The sequence below is a fragment of the Hypanus sabinus genome, chromosome 2 (assembly GCF_030144855.1).
Source record: "Hypanus sabinus isolate sHypSab1 chromosome 2, sHypSab1.hap1, whole genome shotgun sequence".
Classification (NCBI taxonomy): Eukaryota; Metazoa; Chordata; class Chondrichthyes; order Myliobatiformes; family Dasyatidae; genus Hypanus; species Hypanus sabinus.
Window position 1 is genome coordinate 107,237,621 of NC_082707.1, and position 25,736 is coordinate 107,263,356.

Below are 25,736 nucleotides of genomic sequence, written 5' to 3' on the forward strand. Positions count from 1 at the left end.
GTCCAAGTTTTACTTAAATGTTAAAAGTAAGCCCGCATTTACCACTTCATTTGACAGCCCATTCCACACTCCCACCACTCTGTGTGAAGAAGCCCCCCCCCCCCATGTTCCCTTTAAACTTTTCCCCCTTCACCCTTAACCCATGTCCTCTGGTTTTTTTTCTCCCCTAGCCTCAGTGGAAAAAGCCTGCTTGCATTAACTCTATACCCATCATAATTTTATATACCTCTATCAAGGTCCCCTCATTCTTCAACGCTCCGGGGAATAAAGTCCTAACCTATTCAACCTTTCCCTGTAACTCAGTTTCTCAAGTCCCGGCAACATCCTTGTAAACCTTCTCTACACTCTTTCAACCTTATTAATATCCTTCCTGTAATTAGGTGACCAAAACTCCTCACAGTTTCGGCCTCACCAATGTCTTATATATCACTCTTTACAAATTTGTTCCACTAAATCCCTTGGACTATTGGGTGATCTGAAATATAGCCCCATTAACACATACCTTTCTTATTTCTCAGTTCCACCCATAACACCCACTAGTCGAATTCCCCAGTCTGTCTTGATGGAGCACTGCCATGACATTTTCCCTGACTACTCCTCCTTTAATCACTCCCACTTTGTCACGTCTAAAGTAACAGAACTCCAGAATATTGAGCTGCCAGTCCTGCCCTTCCTGCAACCAAGTCTGATAAATTACTACAACATTGTAATTGCAGTTGTTGATCCATGCCCTGAGCTCATCTGCCTTTCCTACGATACTTCTTGCATTGAAATATACACAGTTCAGGATACTAGTTGCACCATGCTCAACCTTTTGATTCCTGACAATGCAAGAAGTATCGTAGGATGGTGGGAATGGAAACAGTGGACAGGTGTAGCATCACCCTGTAATGTAAGAAGATTGCGGACTGTCGTTGATGGGAGTTATGGTCTTTCCATAAGACCATAAGACATAGGAGCAGCATTAGGCCATTCAGCCCATTAAATCTGCTCTGCTATTCCATCATAGCTGATCCTGGATCCCACACAACCCAATACACCTGCCTTCTCATCATATCCTTTGATGCCCCGACTAATCACTCTGCACCTCTGATGGTTGAATTTTCTCCCCATTTAGATAATAGTTTGCACTATTGTTCCTTTTACCAAGATGCATTATCATGCATTTCCCAACGCTGTATTCCATCTACCACGTTTATGCCCGGTCTTCCAATTTGTTTAAGTCCTGCTACAGTCACATTGCTTTTCTGCACTACTTATCCCTCCACCTATCTTCTTATCATCTGCAAACTTTGCCACAAAATCATCAATTCCACTATCTCTAAACCATTAACAAACAATGTGAAAAGTAGTGGCCCCAATACTGACCCCTGAAGAATACCATTAGTCACTGGCAGCCAACCAGGAAAGGTCCCCTTTATTCCCACTCACTGACTCCTGCCCATCAACAAATCCTCTCTAAATGACAGTATATTTCCTCTGACATCATAGGATTTTATCTTGTTAAGCAGCTTCATGTGAGGCACCTTATCAAATGCCTTCTGAAAATCCAAGTAAATGACATCCACTGTCTCGCCTTTGCCCATCTTGCTTGTTACTTGCTGAAAGAATTCTAATAGGTTTGTCAGACCAGATTTCCCTTTAAAGAAACATAATAGAAACATAGAACATAGAAAACCTACAGCACAATACAGGCCCTTCAGCCCACAAGGCCATGCCAAGCAAGTACTTATTTTAGAAATTACCAGGGGTTACCCATAACCCTCTATTTTTCTAAGCTCCATGTACCTGTCCAGAAGTCTCTTAAAAGACCCTATCGTATCTACCTCCACCACTGTCACCGGCAGCCCATTTCACACACTCACCACCCTCTGCATAAAAAAACATTTGCAATTTTCCAGTCCTCCAGGAACATGCCAGAATCAAATGAAAGATCATGAACAATACATCCGTTATCTCTTCCGCAACCTCTCTCAGGACTCTGGGCTGTAGTCCACCTGATCCAGTTGATTTATCCACCTTAAGACCTTTGAGTTTGCTTAGCACTTTTTCCTTTTTAATAGCAATAACACACACTCCTGCTCCCTGACAATCACAGACCTCTGGCATACAGCTAGAGTCTTCCACAGTAAAGGCAATCAGAGTACTTATTAAGTTCATCTTCAATTTCTTTGTCCCCCTTACTACCTCACCAGCATCATTTCCCAATGGTCCAATATCAACTCTCACCTTTTTATTCTTTATATAACTGACTCTTAGTATCTTGCTTTATATTATTGGCTAGTTTGCGCTCATAATTCAGCTTTCCCTTCTTATAGCTTTTTTAGTTGCCTTTTGTTGGATTTTAAAAACTTCCCACTCACTTCTGCTACCTTATATGCCCTTTCCTTGGTTTTTATGCAGTTGTTAACTTCCCTTGTCAGTCATGGTTGCCTAGCCCTGCCATTTGAGAGTTCCTGCACTTGTGAACTATTCCCAGTTAGTTCAGCCACCTCTGTTCTGCTGTGAACCCCGCCAATACCCCTTTCCAATTCGCCCAGGCAAGCTCGTCAATCGTGCCTCTGTAATTCTGTTGCGATACTGATCCATGTGACTTGTGCTTCTCCCTCTCAAGTTGCAGTATGATTTCAATCATATTATGATCACCGCCTCGTAAGGGTTTCATTACATTAAGCTCCCTAATAAGATCTTGCTTATTACACAACACCCAGTTTAAGACAGCCTTTCCCCGAGGAGGCTCAAGTTCAATCTCGGGATTATTGCCTGTGCCACGTGTCAGTGAGTATAGGAATAGAATGAGATGGAGGATAAATGCGAGGCTGAGGGATTGGAGCAGGGGTCAGGGATTCAGATTTCTGGATCATTGGGACCTATTCTGGGGCAAGTGTGACCTGTACAAGAAGGAGAGGTTACACTTGAACCTAAGGGGGATCAATATCCTGGCGGGGAGGTTTGCAAAGGCTACTGGGGAGAGTTTAACTAGAATTTCTGGGGGACAGGAACCAAACTGAAGTGACAGAGGAAGGGGGCGGGGGGGGGGTTGGCTCACAAATAGAGAAAGCTTGAAGACAGTGCGAAAGGCAGGTGATAGAGAAGGGACACGCTCAGTCTGATGGTTTGAGTTGTGTATTTTAATGCGAGGAGTATCATGAACAAAGCAGATGAGCTCAGAGCGTGGATCAGCACTTGGAGCTATGATGTTGTGGCCATAACAGAGACATGGATGGCTCAGGGGCAAGAATGGCTACTTGAAGTGCCAGGCTTTAACTATTTCAGAAAGGACAGAGAGGGAGGCAAAAGAGATGGGGGCGTGACACTGTTGATCAGAGTGTCATGGCTGCAGGAAAGGAGGAAGTCATGGAGGGATTGTCTACTGAGTCTCTGTGGGTGGAAGTTAGGAACAGCAAGGGGTCAATAACTCTACAATAACACCAAAAAACACTTGGGTGTTTTTTATAGACCACCCAATAATAACAGGGACATCAAGGAGCAGATAGGGAGATAGATTCTGGAAAGATGCAATAATAATTGGGTTGTCGTGCCAGGAGATTTTAATTTCCCTAATACCTGACTGAATTTTTTGAGGATGTGACTAAACGCATTGATGAAGGTAGACCAGTAGATATAGTGTATATGGATTTCAGACCTGTTCCGGGACCTCGACTCTTCGTGATTTTTATAAATGACCTGGATGAGGTAGTGGAGGGATGGGTTAGTGAACTTGCTGATGACACAAAGGTTGGGGGTGTTGTGGATAGTGTAGAGGGCTGTCAGAAGTTACAGTGAAACATTGATAGGATGCAAAACTAGGTTGAGAAGTGACAGATGGAGTTCAACCCAGATTAGTGTGAGGTGGTTCATTTTGGTAGCTCAAATATGATGGCAGAATATAATATTAATGATAAGACACTTGGCAGTGTGAAGGATCAGAGCGATCTTGGGGCCCGTGTCCATCGGATACTCAAAGCTGCTATGCAGGTTGACTCTGTGGTTAAGAAGGCATAGAGTGCATTGGCCTTCATCAATCGTGGGATTGAGTTTAAGAGCTGAGAGGTAATGTTGCAGCTGTATAGGATCCTAGTCAGGCCCCACTTGGAGTACTGTGCTCAATTCTGGTCGCCTCACTGCATTAAGGACGTGGCAACCATAGAAGGGATGCAGAGGAGATTTACAAAGATGTTGCCTGGATTGGGGAGCTTGCCTTATGAGAGTAGGTTGAGTGAACTCAGTGTTTTCTCTTTGGAGCGATGGAGGATGAGAGGTGACCTGATAGAGGTGTACAAGATAATGAGAGGCATTGATCGTGTGGATAGTCAGGTTTTTTCTCAGGGTTGAAATGGTTAGCACGAGAGGGCATTGTTTTAAGGTGCTTGGAAGTACGTACAGAGGAGATGTCAGGGGTAAGTTTTTTTACTCAGAGAGTGGTGAGTGCGTGGAATGGGCTGCTAGCGCCGGTGATGGAGACAGAAACAATAGGGTCTTTTAAGAGACTCCTGGATGGATATATGGAGATTAGAAAAATAGAGGGCTATGGGTAAGCCTAGGTGGTTCTAAGGTAAGGGTTTGTTTGGCACAGCTTTGTGGGCTGAAGGGCTTGTGTTGTGCTGTAGGTTTTCTATGTTTCTAAGCTGCTCTAAAAAGCCATCTTGTAGACATTCAACAAATTCCCTCTCTTGCAATCTGACACCAACCTGATTTTCCCAATCTCCTTGCATATTGAAGTCCTCCATTACAATACAATATTACATGTCCTTTCCAGCTCCCTTTACAATCTCAACCCCACATCTTGGCTACTATTTAGAGGCTTATATATGATTCCCATATTGTTTTTTTTATCCATGCAGTTTCTTAACTCCACCCACAAAGATTCAACAATCTCTGCCCCTACATCACACCTTTCTAAAGATGTAATTTCATCTCTTACCAACAGAGCCATACCTCTGCCTATGCCTTCCTGCCTGTCCTTTCAATACAAAGTATATTCTTTGATGTTAAACTCCCAACTATGGCCTTCTTTCAGCCACGACTCCGTGATGCCCACATTATACTGACTAATCTCTGATTGCACCACTGGTTTGTCCACCTCATTCCAAATGCTATGTGCATTTAAATACAGCACCTTCAGTCCTGTATTCTTTGCCCTTTTGAATTTTGCCTCTATGATATAACTTAACTCTTTGCTCTGTCTGAAGTTGTCATCAATCGTTGGCTTGTCCTTCCTTCCATTCATGTTAGAAGTTACATCATCTACTGTTGGCTCATCCTCAGTTCTATTGCACTTGTCCCATCCTCCTGCCATTTTAATTTAAACCACTCCCAAAGACTTTAGCAATTATTGCTTTCCAGATGAAGCAATAATTTACTTGCACTGTTTCCAATCCAATGACCTGCATTCACTGTTCACAATATAGTCTCCACAATGGAGAAACAAAGCACAGATTGGGAGATTAATTTACAGAGTAACTGGCTTCAATCCATGATGTGACCCTGAGCTTCCTGTTGCCTGCCACTTTAGTTCTTCATCCCATTCCCGCTCTGACCTAGCAGTCTGTGGTCCTCTGCACAGTGACAATGAGGAGTAACACCTCATCTTTCATCTGGGCACATTACAGCCTTCTGGACTACACATTGAATTCTACAAATTCAGGTAACCTGATTTCTAGTGTACATCAGTTATCCCTCTGATAGATTACCTCAGTTTGTTGTTTTATGCTCATTTTTTTCACTCTGGGTATGTGGATTACTCAGTTTTCAGCTCTGCATATCACAACTCCTACATTCTTCTGTCAATGTTCTCACTCTCTCAACTGATCCTATTCACTCATTGACCAGAAAACATTGTTAACAGCTGATCCCCAGGGCACCCCCTGTTCTACCTTCTCAGAGATATCTCCTCCCCCTCCTTTCTTGCAGCTCTACATGTTTCTTCTATCTTCTTTCCAGCTCTGAAGAATTGTTGTCCTCCTGACCCTTTAACACATTTCCCCTTCTCATGGATACCTGCTGAGTATTTCCAACATTTTCTGTTTTTGTTCAAGTTTTTCAGTACATCTCTTCTTAGTATGAACATAGTTAGGCTCTGGGATATTTATTGCTGGTGTTTAGTTGATGTCCTCTCTCTTCAACAAGCCTCTGGTACACTTTATCCTGGCGAACCGGCTAAACAGCTGTAGTTGGAAAGACAAGATGCTGGCATGCAGAATTCTCTCCTACCTGCGTGGATCACTTAACACGGTAGGCTTAAAGTTCATGAAAGGTTCTATAAAGATTCCAGCCCCGTGTTTAGAACCATAGAACATTACACAGGAAACAGGCCATTCAGCCCTTCTAGTCTGTGCCAAAACTTTATTCTGCTAGTCCCTTTGATCTGCACCCAGTCCATAACCCTCCAGACCTCTTCCATCCATGTATCTATCCAATTTATTTTTAAAACTTAAGAGTCAGTCCACACTTACCACATCAGATGGCAGCTTGTTCCACACTCCCACCACTCACTGAGTGAAGAAGTTCCCTCTAAATGTTCCTCCTAAACCTTTCCCCTTTCACCCTAAAGCCATGTCCTCTCGTATTTATCTCTCCTAATCTAAGTGGAAAGAGCCTATTCGCATTTACTCTGTCTATACCCCTCATAATTTTGTAAACTTCTATCAAATTCCGCCCCCCCACCATTATTCTACACTCCAAGGAATAAAGTCCTAACTTGTTCAATCTTTCCCTGTAATTCAACTCCTGAAGACCTGGCAACATCCTAGTATATCTTCTCTGCAGTCTTTTAATCTTACTGATAACCTTCCTATAGTTAGGCGACCAGAACTGCACACAATACTCCAAATTTGGCCTCACCGATGTCTTATACAACTTCACCATAACATCCCAACTCCTATACTCAATATTTTGATTTATGAATGCCAGGATGCCAAAAGCCTTTTTTACAACCCTGACTACCTGTGATGCCACTTTCAGGGAATTATGTAACTGAACTCCCAGATCCCTTTGTTCCTCTGCACTCCTCAGTGCCCTATTGTTTACTGTGTATGTCATACCTTGATTTGTTCTTCCAAAATGCAGCACCTCACACTTGTCTGCATTAAATTCCATCTGCCATCTTCTGGCCCATTTTTCCAGTTGGTCCAGATCCCTCCGCAAGCTTTGAAAGCCTTCCTCGCTGTCCAAAGTACCTCCAATCTTAGTGTCATCAGCAAACTTGGCTGATCCAATTTACCACATTATCATCTAGATCATTGATATAGACAACAAACAACAATGGTCCCAGAACAAGTCTCTGAGGCACACCTCTAGTCACAGGCCTCCAGTACCACTCTCTATCTTCTCCCACACAGCCAATTTCAAATCCAGTTTACAACCTCTCCATGGATACCCAGTGTCTGAATCTTCTGAACTAACCTCCCATGTGGGACCTTGTCAAAGGCCTTACTAAAGTCCATGTAGACAACATCCACAGCCTTTCCTTCATCTCCTTTCTTGGTAACCTCCTCAAAAAACTCTACAGGATTCATTAAACACGATCTAACACGCACAAAGCCAAGGTGACTATTCTCAATCAGCCGTTGGCTGTCCAAATACTTGGATATACGATCTCTCAGAACTCCTTCCAATAATTTACCTACTTCTGATGTCAGGCTCACCAGCCTGTAATTACCTGGTTTACTTTTGGACCCTTTTTTAAATAACGGAACAACATGAGCTACTTTCCAATCCTCCAGCACCACAACCATGGCTAAAGACAGTTGAAATATTTCTGCCAGAGCCCCTTCAATTTCTACACTAGTCTCTCTCAAGGTCTGAGGAAATATCATGTCAGGCCTGGGGGATTTACCTATCTTTATTCACTGTAAGGAAGCAAGCACCTCCTCCTCTTTAATCTCTATATGTCCCATGACACTACTGCTTGTTTCCCTTCTTTCCATATACGCTATGCCAGCTTCCTGAGTTTCCAGCTTGAGTACATATTCACTATTTTGTGTTATCTCCTGTAATGCACAGTATAAATGAACAAGTACAAGGGTAAAACAGTAATATTTAGAGCTTTAATCTGCAGGCACATAGCTGAGAAAATTAGCAGCAAAATTGTGAAGATTGAGTTATAGAATACTTTGGAGATGATTTCCTAAATGAGCAATTTGAGCAAACAGACTATTTTAAATCAGTGACATAAGAGATTCTGCAGATGATGGAAATTTAGAGCAACACATAGAGGAACTAAGCTGGTCAGGCAGCATCTATAGAGGGGAATAAATAGTCAATGTTTCAGGTCAAGGGGCTTGATCAGGACTGGGAAGAAAGGGGCAGAAGCCAAAATAAGAAGGTGGAAGGAGTACAAGCTGAAGGGATAGTTGAGGACAGGTGAGGAGGAGAGTGGTTGGGTGACGAATGGCGTGATTGTAAGAAGCTGTCAGGTGATAGGAAGATAAGGCAAAGGGCTGGAGAAAAGTAAATCTATGGAAGCCCATGGAATAAAGGGAAAGAAGATGTGGACCAAAGGGAGGTAATGGCAGGTGAGAAGGGAAGGTGTGAGAGGATGACCAGGGTTGGGGGAAGGGAAAAATGGAAAAAAAAACAACCTGATGGCACGAACATTGATTTCTCTAACTTCTGTTAATGCCCCTCTTCCCCTTCTTACCCCATCCTTGATATATTTAGTTTTTTCCCCCTCCTCTTTTTTTCTCTCTCTCTGTCCATCCCTCTGTCTGTTCTCCATTCCCTCTGGTGCTCCCCTCCCCCTTTCTTTCTCCATAGGCCTCCCGTCCCATGATTCTTTCCCTTCTCCAGCTCTGTATCCCTTTTGCCAATCACCTATCCAGCTCTCAGCTTCACCCCACTGCCTCCAGTCTTCTCCTATCATTTCACATTTCCCCCTCCCCCTCCTACTTTCAAATCTCTTTCTATCTTTCCTTTCAGTAAGTCCTGACGAAGGGTCTCGGTCCTAAACGTCGACAGTGCTTTTCCCTATAGATGCTGCCTGGCCTGCTGTGTCCACCAGCATTTTGTGTGTGTTGCTTAAATTAAATACTGTAGGTATTGTGGTCTAAGATTCACAATCTAGAAGTTAAGGGCCCTTTAGGAAACACTCTATGGACATAAAGCAGTTTAGCCATATAACCATATAACAATTACAGCATGGAAACAGGCCATCTTGGCCCTTCTAGTTCGTGCCAAATGCTTACTCTCACCTAGTCCCACTGACCTGCACTCAGCCCATAATCCTTCATTCCTTTCCTGTCCATATACCTATCCAATTTTACTTTAAATGACAATACCGAACTTGCCTCTACCATTTCTACTGGAAGCTCATTCCACACAACTACCATTCTCTGATTAAAGAAATTCCCCCTCGTGTTATTCTTAAACTTTTGCCCCCTAACTCTCAGCTCATGTCCTCTTGTTTGAATCTCCTCTACTCTTAATAGAAAAAGCCTATCCATGTCAACTCTATCTATCCCCCTCATAATTTTAAATACCTCTATCAAGTCCCTCCTCAACCTTCTATGCTCCAAAGAATAAAGACCTAACTTGTTTAAGCTTTCCTTGTAACTTAGGTGCTGAAACCCAGGTAACATTCTAGTAAATCTTCTCTGTACTCTCTTTATTTTGTTGACATCTTTCCTATAATTTGGTGACCAGAACTGTACACAATACTCCAAATTTGGCCTTACCAATGCCTTGTACAATTTTACCATTACATCCCAACTCCTATACTCAATGCTCTGATTTATAAAGGCCTGCATACCAAAAGCTTTCTTCACCACCCTATCCACATGAGATTCCACCTTCAGGGAACTATGCACCATTATTCCTAGATCACTCTCTTCTACTGCATTCTTCAAAGTCCTACCACTTACCATGTATGTCCTATTTGGATTATTCCTACCAAAATGTAGCACCTCACACTTATCAGCATTAAGCTCCATCTGCCATCATTCAGCCCACTCTTCTAACTGGCCTAAATCTCTCTGCAAGCTTTGAAAACCTACTTCATTATTCTCAACGCCACCTATCTTAGTATCATCTGCATACTTACTAATCCAATTTACCATCCCATCATCCGGATCATTAATGTATATGACAAACAACATTGGACCCAATACAGATCCCTGAGGCACACCACTAGTCACCGGCCTCCAAACTGACAAACGGTTATCCCCCACTACTCTCTGGCATCTCCCATCTGTTGAATCCATTTTACTACTTCAATATTAATACCTAACGATTGAACCTTCCTAACTAACCTTCCGTGCGGAACCTTGTCAAAGGCCTTACTGAAGTCCATATAGACAACATCCACTGCTTTACCCTTGTCAGCTTTCCTAGTAACCTCTTCAAAAAATTCAATAAGATTTGTCAAACATGACCTTCCACACACAAATCCATGCTGACTGTTCCTAAACAAACCCTATCTATCCAGATAATTATATATACCATCTCTAAGAATACTTTCCATTAATTTACCCACCACTGACGTCAAACTTACAGGCCTATAATTGTTAGGTTTCCTCTTATAACCCTTTTAAAACAATGGAACCACATGAGCAATACACCAAACCTCCGGCACCATCCCCATTTTTAATAACATTTGAAATATTTCTGTCAGAGTCCCTGCTATTTCTATACTAACCTCCCTCAAGGTCCTAGGGAATATCCTGTCAGGATCCGGAGACTTATCCACTTTTATATTCCTTAAAAGCGCCAGTACTTCCTTGTCTTTAGTCATCATAGTTTCCATGACTCTCCTACTTGTTTCCCTTACCTTACATAATTCAATATCCTTCTCCTTAGTGATTACCAAAGAAAAAAAATTGTTCAAAATCTCCCCCATCTCTTTTGACTCCACACATAGCTGTCCACTCTGATTCTCTAAGGGACCAATTTTATCCCTCACTATCCTTTTGCTATTAATATAACTGTAGAAACCCTTTGAATTTATTTTCACCTTACTTGCCAAAGCAACCTCATATCTTCTTTTAGCTTTTCCAATTTCTTTCTTAAGATTCTTTTTACGTTCTTTATTTTCCTCGAGCTCCTCATTTACTCCATGCTGCGTATATTTATTGTAGATCTCTCTCTTTTTCCAAACCAAGTTACCAATATCCCTTGAAAACCATGGCTCTCCCAAACTTTTAACCTTTCCTTTCAACCTAACAGAAACATCAAGATTCTATACCCTCAAAATTTTACCTTTAAATGACCTCCATTTCTCTATTATATCTTTCCCATAAAACAAGTTGTCCCAATCCACTCCTCCTAAATCCTTTTGCATCTCCTCAAAGTTAGCCTTTGAGAAAAGTCTCAACCCTGGGTCCAGTCCTATCCTTCTCCATAATTATATTGAAACTAATGGCATTGTGATTACTGGACCCAGAGTGCCCCCCAACACATACCTCCATCACCTGACCTATCTCATCCCCGAACAGGAGATCCAACACTGCCCCTTCTCTAGTTGGCACCTCGATGTATTGCTGCAAAAAAAAAACTATCCTGCACACATTTTACAAACTCCAAACCATCCAGCCCTTTTACAGAATGGGCTTCCCAGTCTATGTGTAGAAAATTAAAATCTCCCACAACCACAACCTTGTGCTTAGTACAAACATCTGCTATCTCCTTACAAATTTGCTCCTCCAATTCTTGCTCCCCATTAGGTGGTCTATAATACACCCCTATAAGTGTTACTACACCTTTCCCATTCCTCAATTCCACCCAAATAGTCTCCCTAGACGAGCCCTCTAATCTATCCTGCCAAAGCACCACAGTAATATTTTCTCTGACAAGCAATGAAACACCTCCCCCCTTGCCCCTCTGATTCTATCATGCCTGAAGCAACAAAATCCAGGAATATTTAGTTACCAATCACACCCCTCTTGCAACCATGTTTCACTAATAGCTACAGCATCATATTTCCAGGTATCAATCCATGCTCTAAGTTCAGGAGGGTCTGAAATCCTTCTTGAACACACCTGACAAATTCAGTCCCACCTATCCCCCTTGCAGTCAGGAGGCGCCAGTCAATATGAGGGAAGTTGAAATCACCCAGAACTACAACCCTGTATTTCCTGCGCCATTCTAAAATATGCCTGCTTATCTGATCCTCAGTGTCCTGAGGGCTATTTGGGGGCCTACGGACTACTCCCAGCACAGTGATTGATCCCTTCCTATTTCTGACTTCCGCCCACACCGACTCAATGGACACTTCCTCTGCAGCGTCCTCCCTTTCTATAGCCGTGATATTATCCCTGACCAGCAATGCTACTGCCCACTCCACCCCTTTTCTACCTCCCATCCTATTCCTTTTAAAACACCTAAACCCTGGTTCCTGCATCAGGCAATCCTGCCATTCCTCCAGCCAAGTTTCAGTAATGGCCCCAACATCATAGGTCCACGTACTGATCCATGCTCTAAGTTCTTCCCCTTTCTTCCTAATACTCCTAGCATTGAAATAGACACATTTCAGCCCCTCTAAATGGCTACATTTATGTTTTGTCCCCTGCCTGTCCTTCCTCACCGACTCAGAACACAGCATCATGCCCTTATCTTTCTATCCTAATCTCTGCACTCTCATTCGGATTCCCAACCCCTGCCAAACTAGTTTAAACCCTCCCCAACAGCTCGAGCAAACCTGCCTGCCAGGATATTGGTCTCTTTTCAGTTCAGGTGCAGCCTGTCCTTTTTGTACAGGTCAGACCTTCCCCAGTGGAGATCGCAATGATCCAGAAATCTGAAACCCTGCCCCCTGCACCAACACTTCAGCCACACATTCATCTGCCATAACTTCCTGTTCCTACCTTCTCCGTCTCGTGGCACAGGCAGTAATCCTGAGATTACCACCCTTGAGGTCCTGCTTTTTAAATTCTTTCCTAGTTCCCTATATTCCTTCTTCAGGACCTCATCCCTACTCCTATCTATGTCATCCATCCCAACATGGACCACGACATCTGGCTGCTCACCCTCTCTCCTGAGAATACCGAGAACTCGATCCAAGATATTGCGGACTCTGGCACCAGGGGGGCAACAGACCATCCGGGATTCTCGATTTCTCACAGAACCTGTTATCTGCCCCCCTAACTATCGAGTCCCTATCACTACTGCTGTCCTCTTTTCTCTCCTTCCTTTCTGAACTGAGGGTCCAGTCTCAGTGCCAGAGACACAACCACTACAACTTGTCCCTGGTAGGTCGTCCCCACCAACAGTATCCAAAACAGTATACTTATTGTTGATGGGAACAGCCACAGGGGTGCTCTACTCTTTCTGTGTATTCCCCTTCCCTCTCCTGACAGTTACTTGTCTCCTGACTTTTAGAGGTGACTGTCTCCCTGAAACTCTGATCTATTACTGCCTCTACTTCCCAAATGATCCGATGTTCATCCAGCTCCAGTTCCCTAATTTGTTTTGACAAGAGCTGCAGCTGGATGCACCTTTTGCAGGTATAGTCATCAGAGACAATTGTGCTGTCCCTGACTTCTCACATCCTACAATTTGAGCACTTGGCTGCCCTATCTACTGCCTCCATTACCAACTCCTGTTAATTAAATTAGAGAAACTTACCTCACTGGGAGCAAGCTCGTCCTCCGCCTGCTATGCACATTTTTTTGTTAACCAGGGCCTCAATATCTCTTGAAAATCAAGGTCCCCTACAACTGTTATCTTTATCTTTTCTTCTGACAGGTGCATACAAGCTTTGTACACTCAAAATTTCACTTTTTAAGGTCTCCCACTGACCAAGTACACCTTTGCAAGAGGGCAGCCTGTCCCAATCCACCTTGCAAGACCCTTTCCGATACCACCAAAATTAGCTTTTCTCCAGATTAGAATCTCAACCTGCAGACTAGATCTATCTTCTTGCATATTTACTTTGAAACTAATGGCATTGTGGTCACAAAATGCAAAGTGTTGTCCTATACAAACTCTGTCACCTTTCCAGTCTCATTCCCTAATAGCAGATCAACTATCACACTCTCTCATTGGGACTTCTCTGATTAAAAAAAAACTTTCTTGACAAACTGTTCCTCTACACAAACTTCTGTCACCTGCCCTGTCTCATTCCCTAATAGCAGATCAAGTATCGCACACTCATTGGGACTTCCTGAACACCTTTGACAAACTCTATTCCATCTAGTCCTTTTATAGTATGGGAATTCCCAGTCAATACATGGAAAGTTAAGATCACCTGCTATAACAACCTTGTGTTTCTTGCAATAGTCTGTTACTTTTGAGAATACTCCCAAACTCATTTCCTGTTTCCGACATCCGCCACACTGACTTAGCTGATGGTCTATTAATAATGTCTTTAATTTCTACAGTTGTATCACTATCCCTGATTAGCAGTGCCACTCCTCTACCCCTTTTACCTCCTTCCCTGTCCCTTTTGAAACATCTAGACCCCAGAGCATACACCAGCTGTTTCTGCCCTTGTGATAAGCCAAGTCTCTGTAGTAGCCACAGCACTATAGTTCCATGTACTGACCCATGCTCCAAGTTCTTCACCCTTGTTCCTAATATTTATTGCATTTTTGCACACTTCAACCTACCCTAGTGGTTGCAATTTTGCCCTATCAACTAATTTTCCTTCCTCACAGACTCTCTGCCTCATCTACCTGTACACAAACCGTCCCATCCTAGAACCACAGAACCATAGAACATTACAGCACAGAAACAGGCCTTTTGGCCGTTCTTGGCTGTGCCGAACCATTTTTCTGCCTAGTCCCACTGACCTGCACCTGGGCCATATCCCTCCAAACCCCTCTGACATCACTGATTCTCATACCCCTGCCAAACTAATTTAAACTCCCCCAAACAGCTCTAGCAAATCTGCCTGTAACAATATTGGACCTCCCAAAGTTCAGGTGTAACCTGTTTGTTTGTACGGGACATACCTTCCTCAGAGAGATACCAATGATCCACAAATCTGAAACTCAGCCTCCTGCACCATTTCCTCAGCCACATATTCATTTGCCAAATCATCCAGTTCCTACCCTCACTGGTACATGGCACAGGCAGCACCTCAAAGATAACTATTTCGAGGTCCTGTTCTTCAGCATTCTACCCAACTCCCTATATTCTTTCTCCAGGACTTCATCTCTTTTCCTACCTTTGTTATTGGGAACAATATGTACTGTGACTTCTGGCTGCTCACCCTTCCCTTTAGAATGCTGTGGCATTCTGTGGCAACCTGACCCTGGCACTTGGGAGATAACAAACCATCTGGTGTTAACTTCTTGTCCACAGAATCTCCTGGCTGCTCCCCTAATTACTGACTGCCCTAGTACTACTGCACTCCTCTTCTCCCCTTTCCTTTTTGAGTCACAGAGCCAAACTCAGTCATTGCAGCTTTCCCCTGGTAGGTCATCCCCCAACAATATCCAAAGCAATATATTTGTTATTGAGAGGAATGGCCACAGTGGTACTCTGCACAGTCTGCTTACTCCCTTTCCTGACAGTCACCCAGCTACCCACCTCCTGCAACTTCGGGGTGACTACCTCTCTGTAGACTTTTTCTATCAACTTCTCATTCTCTCATAGGTCATCCAGCTGCAGTTGCCTAAAACGGTGTGTAAGGAACTGTAGCTAGATGCGCCTAGTGTAGATGTAGTTATCAGGGAGACAACTAACACTGGACCCATTCACATTGCACTACCTCGGCACTAATAGACCAAGAAAGAAACCCTTCTTAAACAGGATTAAATCTGCAGATGCTGGAAATCCAAGCAACACATGCAAAAACTCAGCAGGCCAGGCAGCATCTATGGAAAAGAGTAAACAGTTGACTTTTTGGGCTGAGACCCTTCATCGGGTCTTTTTATAGAACTTTTTTTTATTGGCCCTTGCTGAGTGCCTAATCATCTCAATGAGCCTCACTTGCTTTTCCAAATCTTGCTCCCGTGATATGCTCACAATTTCAGGCCAGTTGCATTTTCAAATCTTGTTCTCACAATCTCAGGTGTACAGAATATCCCAAATGGCCTGCTTGCTCTTTCAAATCTCATTCCCACAATGCGTTTGGCATCAGCTCTTTGCAATTTCAAGTGTGCAGAATGTATCATCTTTCGCCTGCTGTCTCCCAACATCCATCTTGCAGGATGTATCCATGCCTGTGTGTATGTCTGTGGTTGCTGGTTTTAGGGTTAGGAGGCATGCACGTGTGTTTCTGCTTGTTGGGTTAGAGTTATGTATGCACATGTATCTGTAGTTGCAGGGTTAAGATGCATGCATGTGTGTCTGTGGTTGTAGGGTTAGGGTGCATGCATGTGTGTCTGTGGTTGTAGGGTTAAAGTTAGGATGCATGCATGTGTGTCTATATAAAAATTGTTGCCCCCTTGATGTCCCAGGATGTGACACACAAGATCGTCTATCTAATGTGGAACGACTGGAACAGTAGTGTCCGCCAAGCAGCTGCACAATCATTAGGAATCTGGGGCCTGGGAAAGAAAGTCCATGACGAGCTCAGGTAGGACACAATATCAGGATCTTATAGTTGTGAGGATTTTCTTCACTCTTCAAATGGTTCAATTTAATATCAGAGAATGTATACAGTATACAACCTGAAATTCTTACTCTCTGCAGACATCTACGAAACAGAAAAAAAACCCATGAATGAATGACAGAAATGTCAGAACCTCAGGGCCCATCCCCCCTCTCCCATGCACAAGCTGCAAAAAAGCATTGCCCCTCTGCCCCCTACCCCCACCATGCAAACAACAGCAAAAGCCCCAAAGAGACCTTGATCTAGAGTCTATTAAAAACTACAATCCTTGCGGTATCTCAGACATGCTCTCTCACTAGCCAGGGAGAGAGAGAGATCACTCCTGCAACAAGAGTGGGACACTGGCAACTCACTGTTTTGATGTTCCAGTCTCCCAACTCATGGACAGACAGGCCCTCACCCACCATGAGAGAGAGAAAGAGGATCACCCAAGTACAGGAACCTTCTTCCAACAGCAGCGTACATTTCATGCTGTCTCAATGTTTCAGTGTCCCATTGCTGACAACAGCGAGGAACTGGGTAGTCTCTGGGTCTGTTCCCCTAAACTATCAAAATGCTAGGCTGGATGCTGGATCCGAGACCCACTGCTTGTGGAAAATCATAGTTTGACCTCACAGACTCCAACAGGACCCCAGCCATCTTGAGAAGACAAGAAGAATAAGTTGTTTCGTGAATGAACTGCAAAAAGTCACCTGGGTCTATGGAAACCTCTGGTTCCACCTTTTCCAGCTCCTCCCACCATGGTGGTGAGCTCACTGCATCCGTCCAAAGTAGCGTGCATCCTCCAATGTGTATCTCTGCTCTACAGCTTCATAGCTAATTGTGTTTTGATTCATATTTTTATATTTTTTATATTTTTCTCCTGGATTTTTAGTCTCAATACCAGGTCAGGATATCAAAATTTATTCATAAGAAACATGTTGAAAAAAGACCAGGATCCCTCTCCATTAGTGCTCCCATAAACAGCCAAATCCCCTTGACATTCCTGGCACTTTATCAGAAATGCTCTGTTTATCCTAAACTGTACTCACCCACCTTCCTTTTAGCTTTATGTAACATCTCAAAGTCTAGGCAATGTATTTGAACATTTATGTGCCCAAAACCTGATTCCTCAAATGGATATTCATAGGAAAAGCTTACCTGAAGCATAAGACCATCTGACCCATCGAATCTGCTCAGCCATATCACCATGACTCTCAGCCCCAATCCCCTGATTTCTCCCCTTATCCCTTCATACGTTGACCAATTGTGGATCTATCAACCCCTTTCTTAAATATACATACAGACTTGGCCTCTACAACTGCTTGTGTAAAGAATTCCAGAGATTCACCACTCCATGGATAAAGAAATTCCTCCTCATCTCCATTCTAAGAGGACACCCCTCTATTCTTTATCCTCTGGGTTTAGACTCCCCCACCATAGAAACATCCTCTCCACACCCACTCTGTCAAGGCTGTTCACCATTCAACAGATTTTAATGAGGTCACCACTCATTCTTCTGAATTCCAATGAGTACAGGTCCATACGCTTCATATGACAAGCCATTCAATCATGGAATCATTTTCATGAACCTCCTTTGACCCCTCTCCAGTTTCAGCACATTCTTTCTAAGATAACTGCTCAAATACTCCCAAGTGAGGCCTCACCCATGCTTTATGAAGTCTCAATATTACATCCTTGCTTTTATATCTAGTCGTTTTGAAATGAATGCTAACAATGCATTTGCCTTCCTCAACCCAGACTCAACCTGCAAATTAAACTTCAGGGAATCCTGCACAAGGACTCCCAAGTCCCTCTGCACCTCAGGTTTTTGCATTTTTTTTTCTCCATTTAGGAAATAGTCAACCCTTCAATTTCTTCTACCAAACTACATGACCATAACTTCCTGACACATAGCTGCCATTTCTTTGCCCAATCTCCTAATCTGTCTGGGTCCTTCTGTAAGTCAAGTCAAGTCAAGTCAAGTCAGGTCAACTTTTATTGTCATTTCGACCATAACTGCTGGTACAGTGCATAGTAAAAACGAGACAATGTTTTTCAGGACCATTGTTTACATGACACAGTACAAAAAAACTACACTGAACGACGTAATAAAACACAGAGAAAGCTATACTAGTCTACAGACCTACACTGGACTGCATAAAGTGCACAAAAACAGTATTGTCATTACAATAAATAATAAACAGGACAGGTGTCAGTCCAGGCTTCGGGTACTGAGGAGTCTGATAACTTGGGGGAAGAAACTGTTCTATAGTTTGGTTGTAAGAGCCCAAATGCTTTGGAGCCTTTTCCCAGACGGCAGGAGGGAGAAGAGATTGTATGACGGATGAATGGGGTCCTTCATAATGCTTTTTTCTTTGCCGATGCAGCGTGTAGTGTAAATGTCCGTGATGGCAGGAAGCGAGACCCCGATGATCTTCTCAGCTGACCTCATTATCCGCTGCAGGGTCTTGCGATCCGAGATGGTGCAATTTCCGAACCAGGCAGTGATGCAGCTGCTCAGGAAGCTCTTAATAGAACCCCTGTAGAATGTGATGAGGATGGGGAGGTGGGAGATGGACTTTCCTCAGCCTTCATAAAAAGTAGAGACACTGCTGGGCTTTCTTTGCTGGTGTTGAGGGACCAGGTGAGATTCTCCGTCAGGTGAAAATCAAGAAATTTGGTGCTCTTTACGATCTCTACCAAGGAGCCGTCGATGTTCAGCGGGGAGTGGTCGCTCCGTGCCCTCCTGAAGTCAACAACCATCTCTTTCGTTTTGTTCACATTCTGAGACAGGTTGTTGGCTCTGCACCAGTCCGTTAGCCGCTGCACCTCCTCTCTGTAAGTTGACTCGTCATTCTTGCTGATGAGACCTACCAAGGTGGTGTCATCGGCGAACTTGATGATGTGGTTCGAGCTGTGTGTTGCAGCACAGTCATGGGTCAGCAGAGTAAACAGCAGTGGACTGAGCACGCAGCCCTGGGGAGCTCCCATGCTCAGTGTGATGGTGTTGGAGATGCTGCTCCCGATCTGGACTGACTGAGATCTCCCAGTCAGGAAGTCTGTAGCCTCTATAATTCCTCAAAACTACCTGCTGCTGTTCATATCAACTGAAAACTTTGCAACAAAGCCATTAAATCCATCATCCAAATCATTGACATATAACAGAAAAAGAATCAGTCCCAACACAGATCCCTGTGGAACACCATTAGTCACCAGCAGCAGACCAGAAAATGCTTCCTTTATTCCAACTCTGTCTCATGTCAGTCAGCCAATGCTTTATCCATGCTAGAACCTTCCCGGTAATACCATGGGCTTGTATTTTGTTAAGACCCTCATGTGTGGCACCTTGTTTAAGGCATTCTGAAAATCCAAGTGCACAACATCAACCAGTTCTCCTTTGTCTATCCTGCTTGTTATTTCTTCAAAGATTTCCAACAGATTTGTCAGGCAAGATTTTCCATTGAGGAAACCATGCTGACTACAGCCTATTTTATGTCCCTCCAAGTACCATGAGACCTCATCCTTAGTAATAGAATCCAGCATTTTCCCAATCACTGAGGTTAGACTAACTGGCCTATAGTTTCCTTTCTTCTATCTATCTCCCTTCTTGAAGAGTGAAGTGACCATTACAGTTTTCCAATCTAAATAGAAGAGATTCAAGGATGTACTCGAAACCTTTTTAAAGGAATGTAACATCCTTCTGACTCCTGGGAGCCTCTGGTCTGTAATTACTCCTGGTGGAGAAATAGTAGGATGATTTTGAAGTGCAGAAGCTTGAAGTCCTATACCATCAGGTTCAGGAACACCTACTGCCCTACAACCATCTAGTTTTGGAACTGACCTGCACAACTCTAACCCTACCTCAGCAATCAACACTATTGATCACCTCTTGTCTCTGATTGTGCCTTTTGTCATGATCCATTTCCCCCCTTTCTCTACTGTCTCATGTGATTTATGTATAATCTATGTTATGTGTTGTCTGAACTTCTGTGCGTGTGATACTGCTTCAAGCAAGTTGCTCATTATACTTTTATTTCACCATATTTGTAGATACGACAATAAATTTGACTTGACTTAAAAACATAGAAAACCTACAGTACAATACAGGCCCTTTGGCCCACAATGCTGTGCTGAACATGTACTCACTTTAGAAATTACCTAGGGTTACCCATAGCCCTCTATGTTTCTAAGCTCCATGTACCTATCCAGGAGCCTTTTAAAAGACCCTATTGTACCCGTCTTCAGCACCATTGCTGGCATCTCACCACTCTTTGCGTAAAAAAAAGAAACTTACCCCTGACATCTCCTCTGTACCTACTGTCAAGTACCTTAAAACTGTCCTCTCGTGTTAGCCATTTCAGCCCTGGGATAAAGCCTCTGACTATCCACATGATCAATGCCTTTCATCATCTTGTATACCTCTATCAGGTCACCTCTCATCCTCCATCGCTCCAAGGAGAAAACACTTGAGTTCACTCAACCTGCTCCCCAACCCAGGCAACTTCCTTGTAAATCTCTTCTGCACCCTTTCTCCGGTTTCCACATCCTTCCTGTAGTGAGGCGACCAGAACTGAGCACAGTACTCCAAGTGGGGTCTGACCTGGGTCCTAACATTACCTCGTGGCTCTCAAACTCAATCCCATGGTTGATGAAGGCCAATGCACCATATGCCTTCTTAACCAGAGTCAACCTGCGCAGCAGCTTTGATTGTCCTATGGACTCGGACCTCAAGATCCCTCTGATCCTCCACACTGCCAAGAATATTACCATTAAGCTTACCATTCTGCCATCATACTTGAACTACCAAAATGAACCACCTCTCACTAATCTGGGTTAAACTCCATCTACCACTTCTCAGCCCAGTTTTGCATCCTATCAATGTCCCGTTGTAACCTCTGACAGCCCTCCACACTATCCACACCCCCAACCTTTGTGTCATCAGCAAATTTACTAACCCATCCCTCCACTTCCTCATCCAGGTCACTTACAAAAATCACGAAGAGAAGGGGTCCCAGAGCAGATCCCAGAGGCACCCCACTGGTCACCAACCTCCATGCAGAATATGACCCGTCTACAACCACTCTTTGCTTTCTGTGTACAAGCCAGTTCTGGATCCACAAAGCAATGTCCCCTTGGATCCCATGTCTCCTTACTTTCTCAATAAGCCTTGCATGGGGTGCTTTGTCAAATGCCTTGCTAAAATCCATATACTCTACATCTACTGCTCTACCTTCATCAATGTGTATTCACATCCTCAAAAAATTCAATCAGGCTCGTAAGGCATGACTTGCCTTTGACAAAGTCATGCTGACTATTCCTAATCATCTTATGCTTCTCCAAATGGTCATAAACCCTGCCTCTCAGGATCTTCTCTATGAACTCTCATGGACTTAACCGAAGTTTCGTGCATCAGGAGCACATGGTGCTCTGTGCAAACAGTGGAAGGAGCGGATCAGTTCTCTAACTACACATACACCCACCTCTTCAACTCCCTCCAGTTCCAGCTGTGGAAAATCTGCAGGTCCCACATTGATCTCATCAGCCCCTTAGGATTGGAGTCAATGTGAAATCCTTGATCTGAGGGCCTGCCCAAGCAAGGTGATTAAAGAATAGTGTGTGAGGAACGAACCTTGGGGAGAATTAGTGTGAGAGGAGTCATGGGATTATGTATGGAGGATTAGGAGTTAACAAAGAGGTCGCTGTGCATATATAGTAAAATATGAGGTCTTTGTGTTGCAGAGAGAGACTAGATAAAGGGGACAGCAGAATACGAATTGAGGCTCTGTCCTGCATTGGTCTGCTTGGAGTGATGACGGGAAAACTGATGCCCAGCTTCCTAGACTGCTTCAAGGATGATTTCATTGGTGTGCGGAAAGAGGCGTGCCTGACTGCTGGTTTGCTTAAGTTAAAAGATGAGAAGGTACAGATTCTTTTTGCTACAGATTCCAAAACCTATTTAGATTCTGTCTCTAAAATTTAGATTACTCTAAAACATTTGGCAGGGAGCAGAAGATTGTGCCCATGTGGATTTCGCTTCCTTTCCTGTAATCAGGTCAGAACAGATTTTATTATCTCAACCTGATTCAACAGCTTATACATAGGTAGTGTTCTTAATTATTTACACAAGGTAGAACACAGATTGCCTATCCCAAATTTCTGCTCCTGATGATCTCCTGCTAAGTTTCCTAATTTCGCGTTCTTTGTTGTTCTTCCATAATTGCCCTTCTCTAAACAGGTACATCAGATTCCCAATTTCTAATCCCTAAATGTCCATTTCTCTTTCTCCATTCCCCATCTTCTCTCCTTTTCTTCCAGTCCAATAAGTGCCTGTTCCTAATTTCTCCTCTCAAATGTGGTAGAGTACTGTTCCATTGTCTTCCTCAAGTGCGAATTAGATAAGTGTACGTTGCAAGGTTATAGAAAGAGTTGGTTAGCGTGACAGAGGGTTGTTGTGGCACAGAAGCAATGGGATGCCCATCCTCCACCTGTCATGTAACCATTCCATGATACAGCGATATTAGAATATTTCATCTCAAACTGCCCAATACAAATTTCCCGTTCCTAACTTCCTTTCCTATTTGCACTTCTCTAATTTCTCACTTATTTCTCACTTTCCCTTGTCAACCAATTTTAAAACAGAAAAAGATGGGAACTCATTTTATCAGAAGTAAAACATCATTTCTGTATCTTTTAGAAGCTGCCTGATCTGTTGAGTTTTTCCAGCATCTTTTATTTTTATCTTGGATTTCCAGCATCTGCCATTTTTATTTTTACTTTGCTTCCCATCCCAATCTTTCAGTTTCTGACTTTTACCAGTCCCAGGTTTAAAATATATTTTTCCTATGCCTTTTGTCTATCCTTAGTTCCTCACCTTAATTTCCAGACCTGATTTCCCATCCATGAGTGGCTGAACCCAGTTTCTCCTCTTTAATTTCCCATACCATACTAATTTATCACTCATTGTCATCCATAAGTTCACATTTCTAACCACTTTTCCTTAATTAGTCATTCCTAATTACAAATCTTTAGTTTCTCATCATGTATTTCTCTTCCTAATTACACCAAGTTTAAACTGCCTGCTGAATTTACTAGACCATATCTGTCCATTGTCAAGTGTCCAGATTCTGAACTTGGCCAGCCATATACACAATGTTACAGGAACAGGTATAAAGCTAAGAATCCTGCAGTGAGTTACTCATCTTTTAACTCCTCGAAGACTGTCCACCATCATCAGGGCTCAAATCAGGAGTGTGATGAAGCACTCTGCACTTGCCTGGATGAGTACAACTTCAACATTCAAGGGACTCAGATGACACTGGACATAGAAGACTGCTTGATAAACCTGCCATCCACAATCGTTTACTCACTTGACCACTAATGCACAATAGCCATAGTTTTGTATCCTCTACAGAAAACACTGCAGCAACTCTCCAAGACTCCTTGGACAACCCCTTCCAAACTCATAACCTCTGTGAGACAGAAGAACAGGGGCAATAAAGACATGGGATACCACCCTCTGAAAGTTACCCTCCAAACCACACACCATCCTGACTTGGAAATATATCACCATTCCTTCTCTGTTGCCAGGTCAAAATCCTGGAACTACCTCCCTAACACATTGTGGGTATACCATCAGTTTAACAACTGACCATTTCAAGAACTGACCTTCTCAAGGGCAATTAGGAATGGACAAGTTCAGACTGAACCAGCCCATACCTTGAACAAATATAAAACTCAAAGATATAGGATTATTTAATGTCATTTCCTGTATACAAGTGTAAAGGAGAAGGAAATAATTGCTACTCCAGATCCGATGCAGCACAAAGAATCCCACAAAAGATAAAGAATATAATACTCATAAAGAACACAGTAAAGATAAACATATAAAATAGCTTATAATCATAGATTGATTGTGTGTCTATAAAGTGATGCTAGGCACAGGGATATTTGTACGTAAGGTGGAGAGGCAGATTAGCGGGTGGTGAATGATTCAGGTTGTGAGTCTGGTGGTCCTGGCAGGATGCCACTTCGCCTCCTCCCTGATGGGAGTGGTACAAACAGTCTATGAGCAGGGTGGGTAGGTTCCTTCATGTTGCTTGGCATCTTTCTGTATACCTGTCCTTGATGGCAGTAATGCAATTACCTGTTGAAGGGCCCCGCCGCCACCGCGCTGCAACCGTCCTCTTACCAATTCCTATGTGTAATTATTCCTCATATCATTGCTCATCCCTAATTTCCTGCTCCAATTTTCCAAAATATTGTCTTTCATGTTTTCACATTTCTCATCACAGATTATACTGATATATCTCATTCCTAATCCATTTTTGCCATTTCCTAACCTCAAAACTTCCCACTCCTGACTGTCCATTCCAAATTGCCCATCTAATTTGCTCTCCCAAATTTCTTGCCCATGTGATTTCTGCCCCTACATTTGAAAACTACCCGAGTCACTGAGAAAGAACTCACTCACAGTGTGTTGGCCACTGAATTGTAGTATTTTGGCAAAGCAACATTTCTAAGTGTGGAGGTCCTTGTGTTAACTGCTGCTTTCCTTCCAGTTGTGGGTTCTGCTCTGCATCCCATAGTTAGTAAGAGTCATGGGAACACTCTGTTCCTCATTGACAAAGTCCCTGCATCAGCCCTGAACTGAATGAGTGGGGATCAATGCCAAATTGCCAAATCAGTTTCCCACTGATCCAGTCCCCATCACACTCTTAACTGGGTTTAGGAGTCACCAGCACCAACCACACTCAGATCTTGACAACCATGCTGCTGCCCAGCAAGACCCATTCTGATCGACAGCTATGGTGCACGGGATAAATACGGATATCCTGGGTTTGGGGCGGGGACAGTCATGGTAGGACACCTAAGGGTTCCAGAAGCTAAGGAGGACTAGCAGAGCATTGAAAGGTTAATTGGTAGGTGAGGTGGAAGAGACAGGAACAGTGGTCACCCAGTCCTTAAAACTTCCTGAGCAACTGGTCATCATGGGCTGCTAGAATGATGCTGATTGAAATTGTCCCACTGTCTATGACAGGAACCCGAACATCAAGAACATCCTGGCCACACTGTCTCACCCAACAATTTTATAGAGTCTTTCTTTCTTTCTAAATCTTGTTATTATTATTAATAATATGGACGGAATACAAATGATATATTAATAAAGAAATTACAAACATACAAATTCCATTACAGATGAAAAAAGACATAAACAATAGTTACAGTATAAATGAGTTTACCAAAACATAAACCATACAGTATA

At 43.2% G+C, this 25,736-nt stretch overlaps 1 protein-coding gene across 6 annotated transcripts in view; it reads left to right on the top strand.

The window, feature by feature from the left end:
* The window catches only part of heatr4 (HEAT repeat containing 4), a 199,349-nt gene that overhangs the window by 79,812 nt on the left and 93,801 nt on the right, over positions 1-25,736 (top strand). For 4 of the 6 annotated variants that reach the window (XM_059951604.1, XM_059951574.1, XM_059951564.1 and 1 more), the window contains 3 exons: positions 6,130-6,234; positions 16,338-16,456; positions 22,214-22,394. In XM_059951604.1, coding sequence (XP_059807587.1) covers positions 6,130-6,234; positions 16,338-16,456; positions 22,214-22,394 — 405 coding nt within the window. The remainder of the gene's footprint in view (positions 1-6,129; positions 6,235-16,337; positions 16,457-22,213; positions 22,395-25,736) is intronic. The other 2 variants (XM_059951592.1, XM_059951601.1) reach the window with 1 other exon arrangement.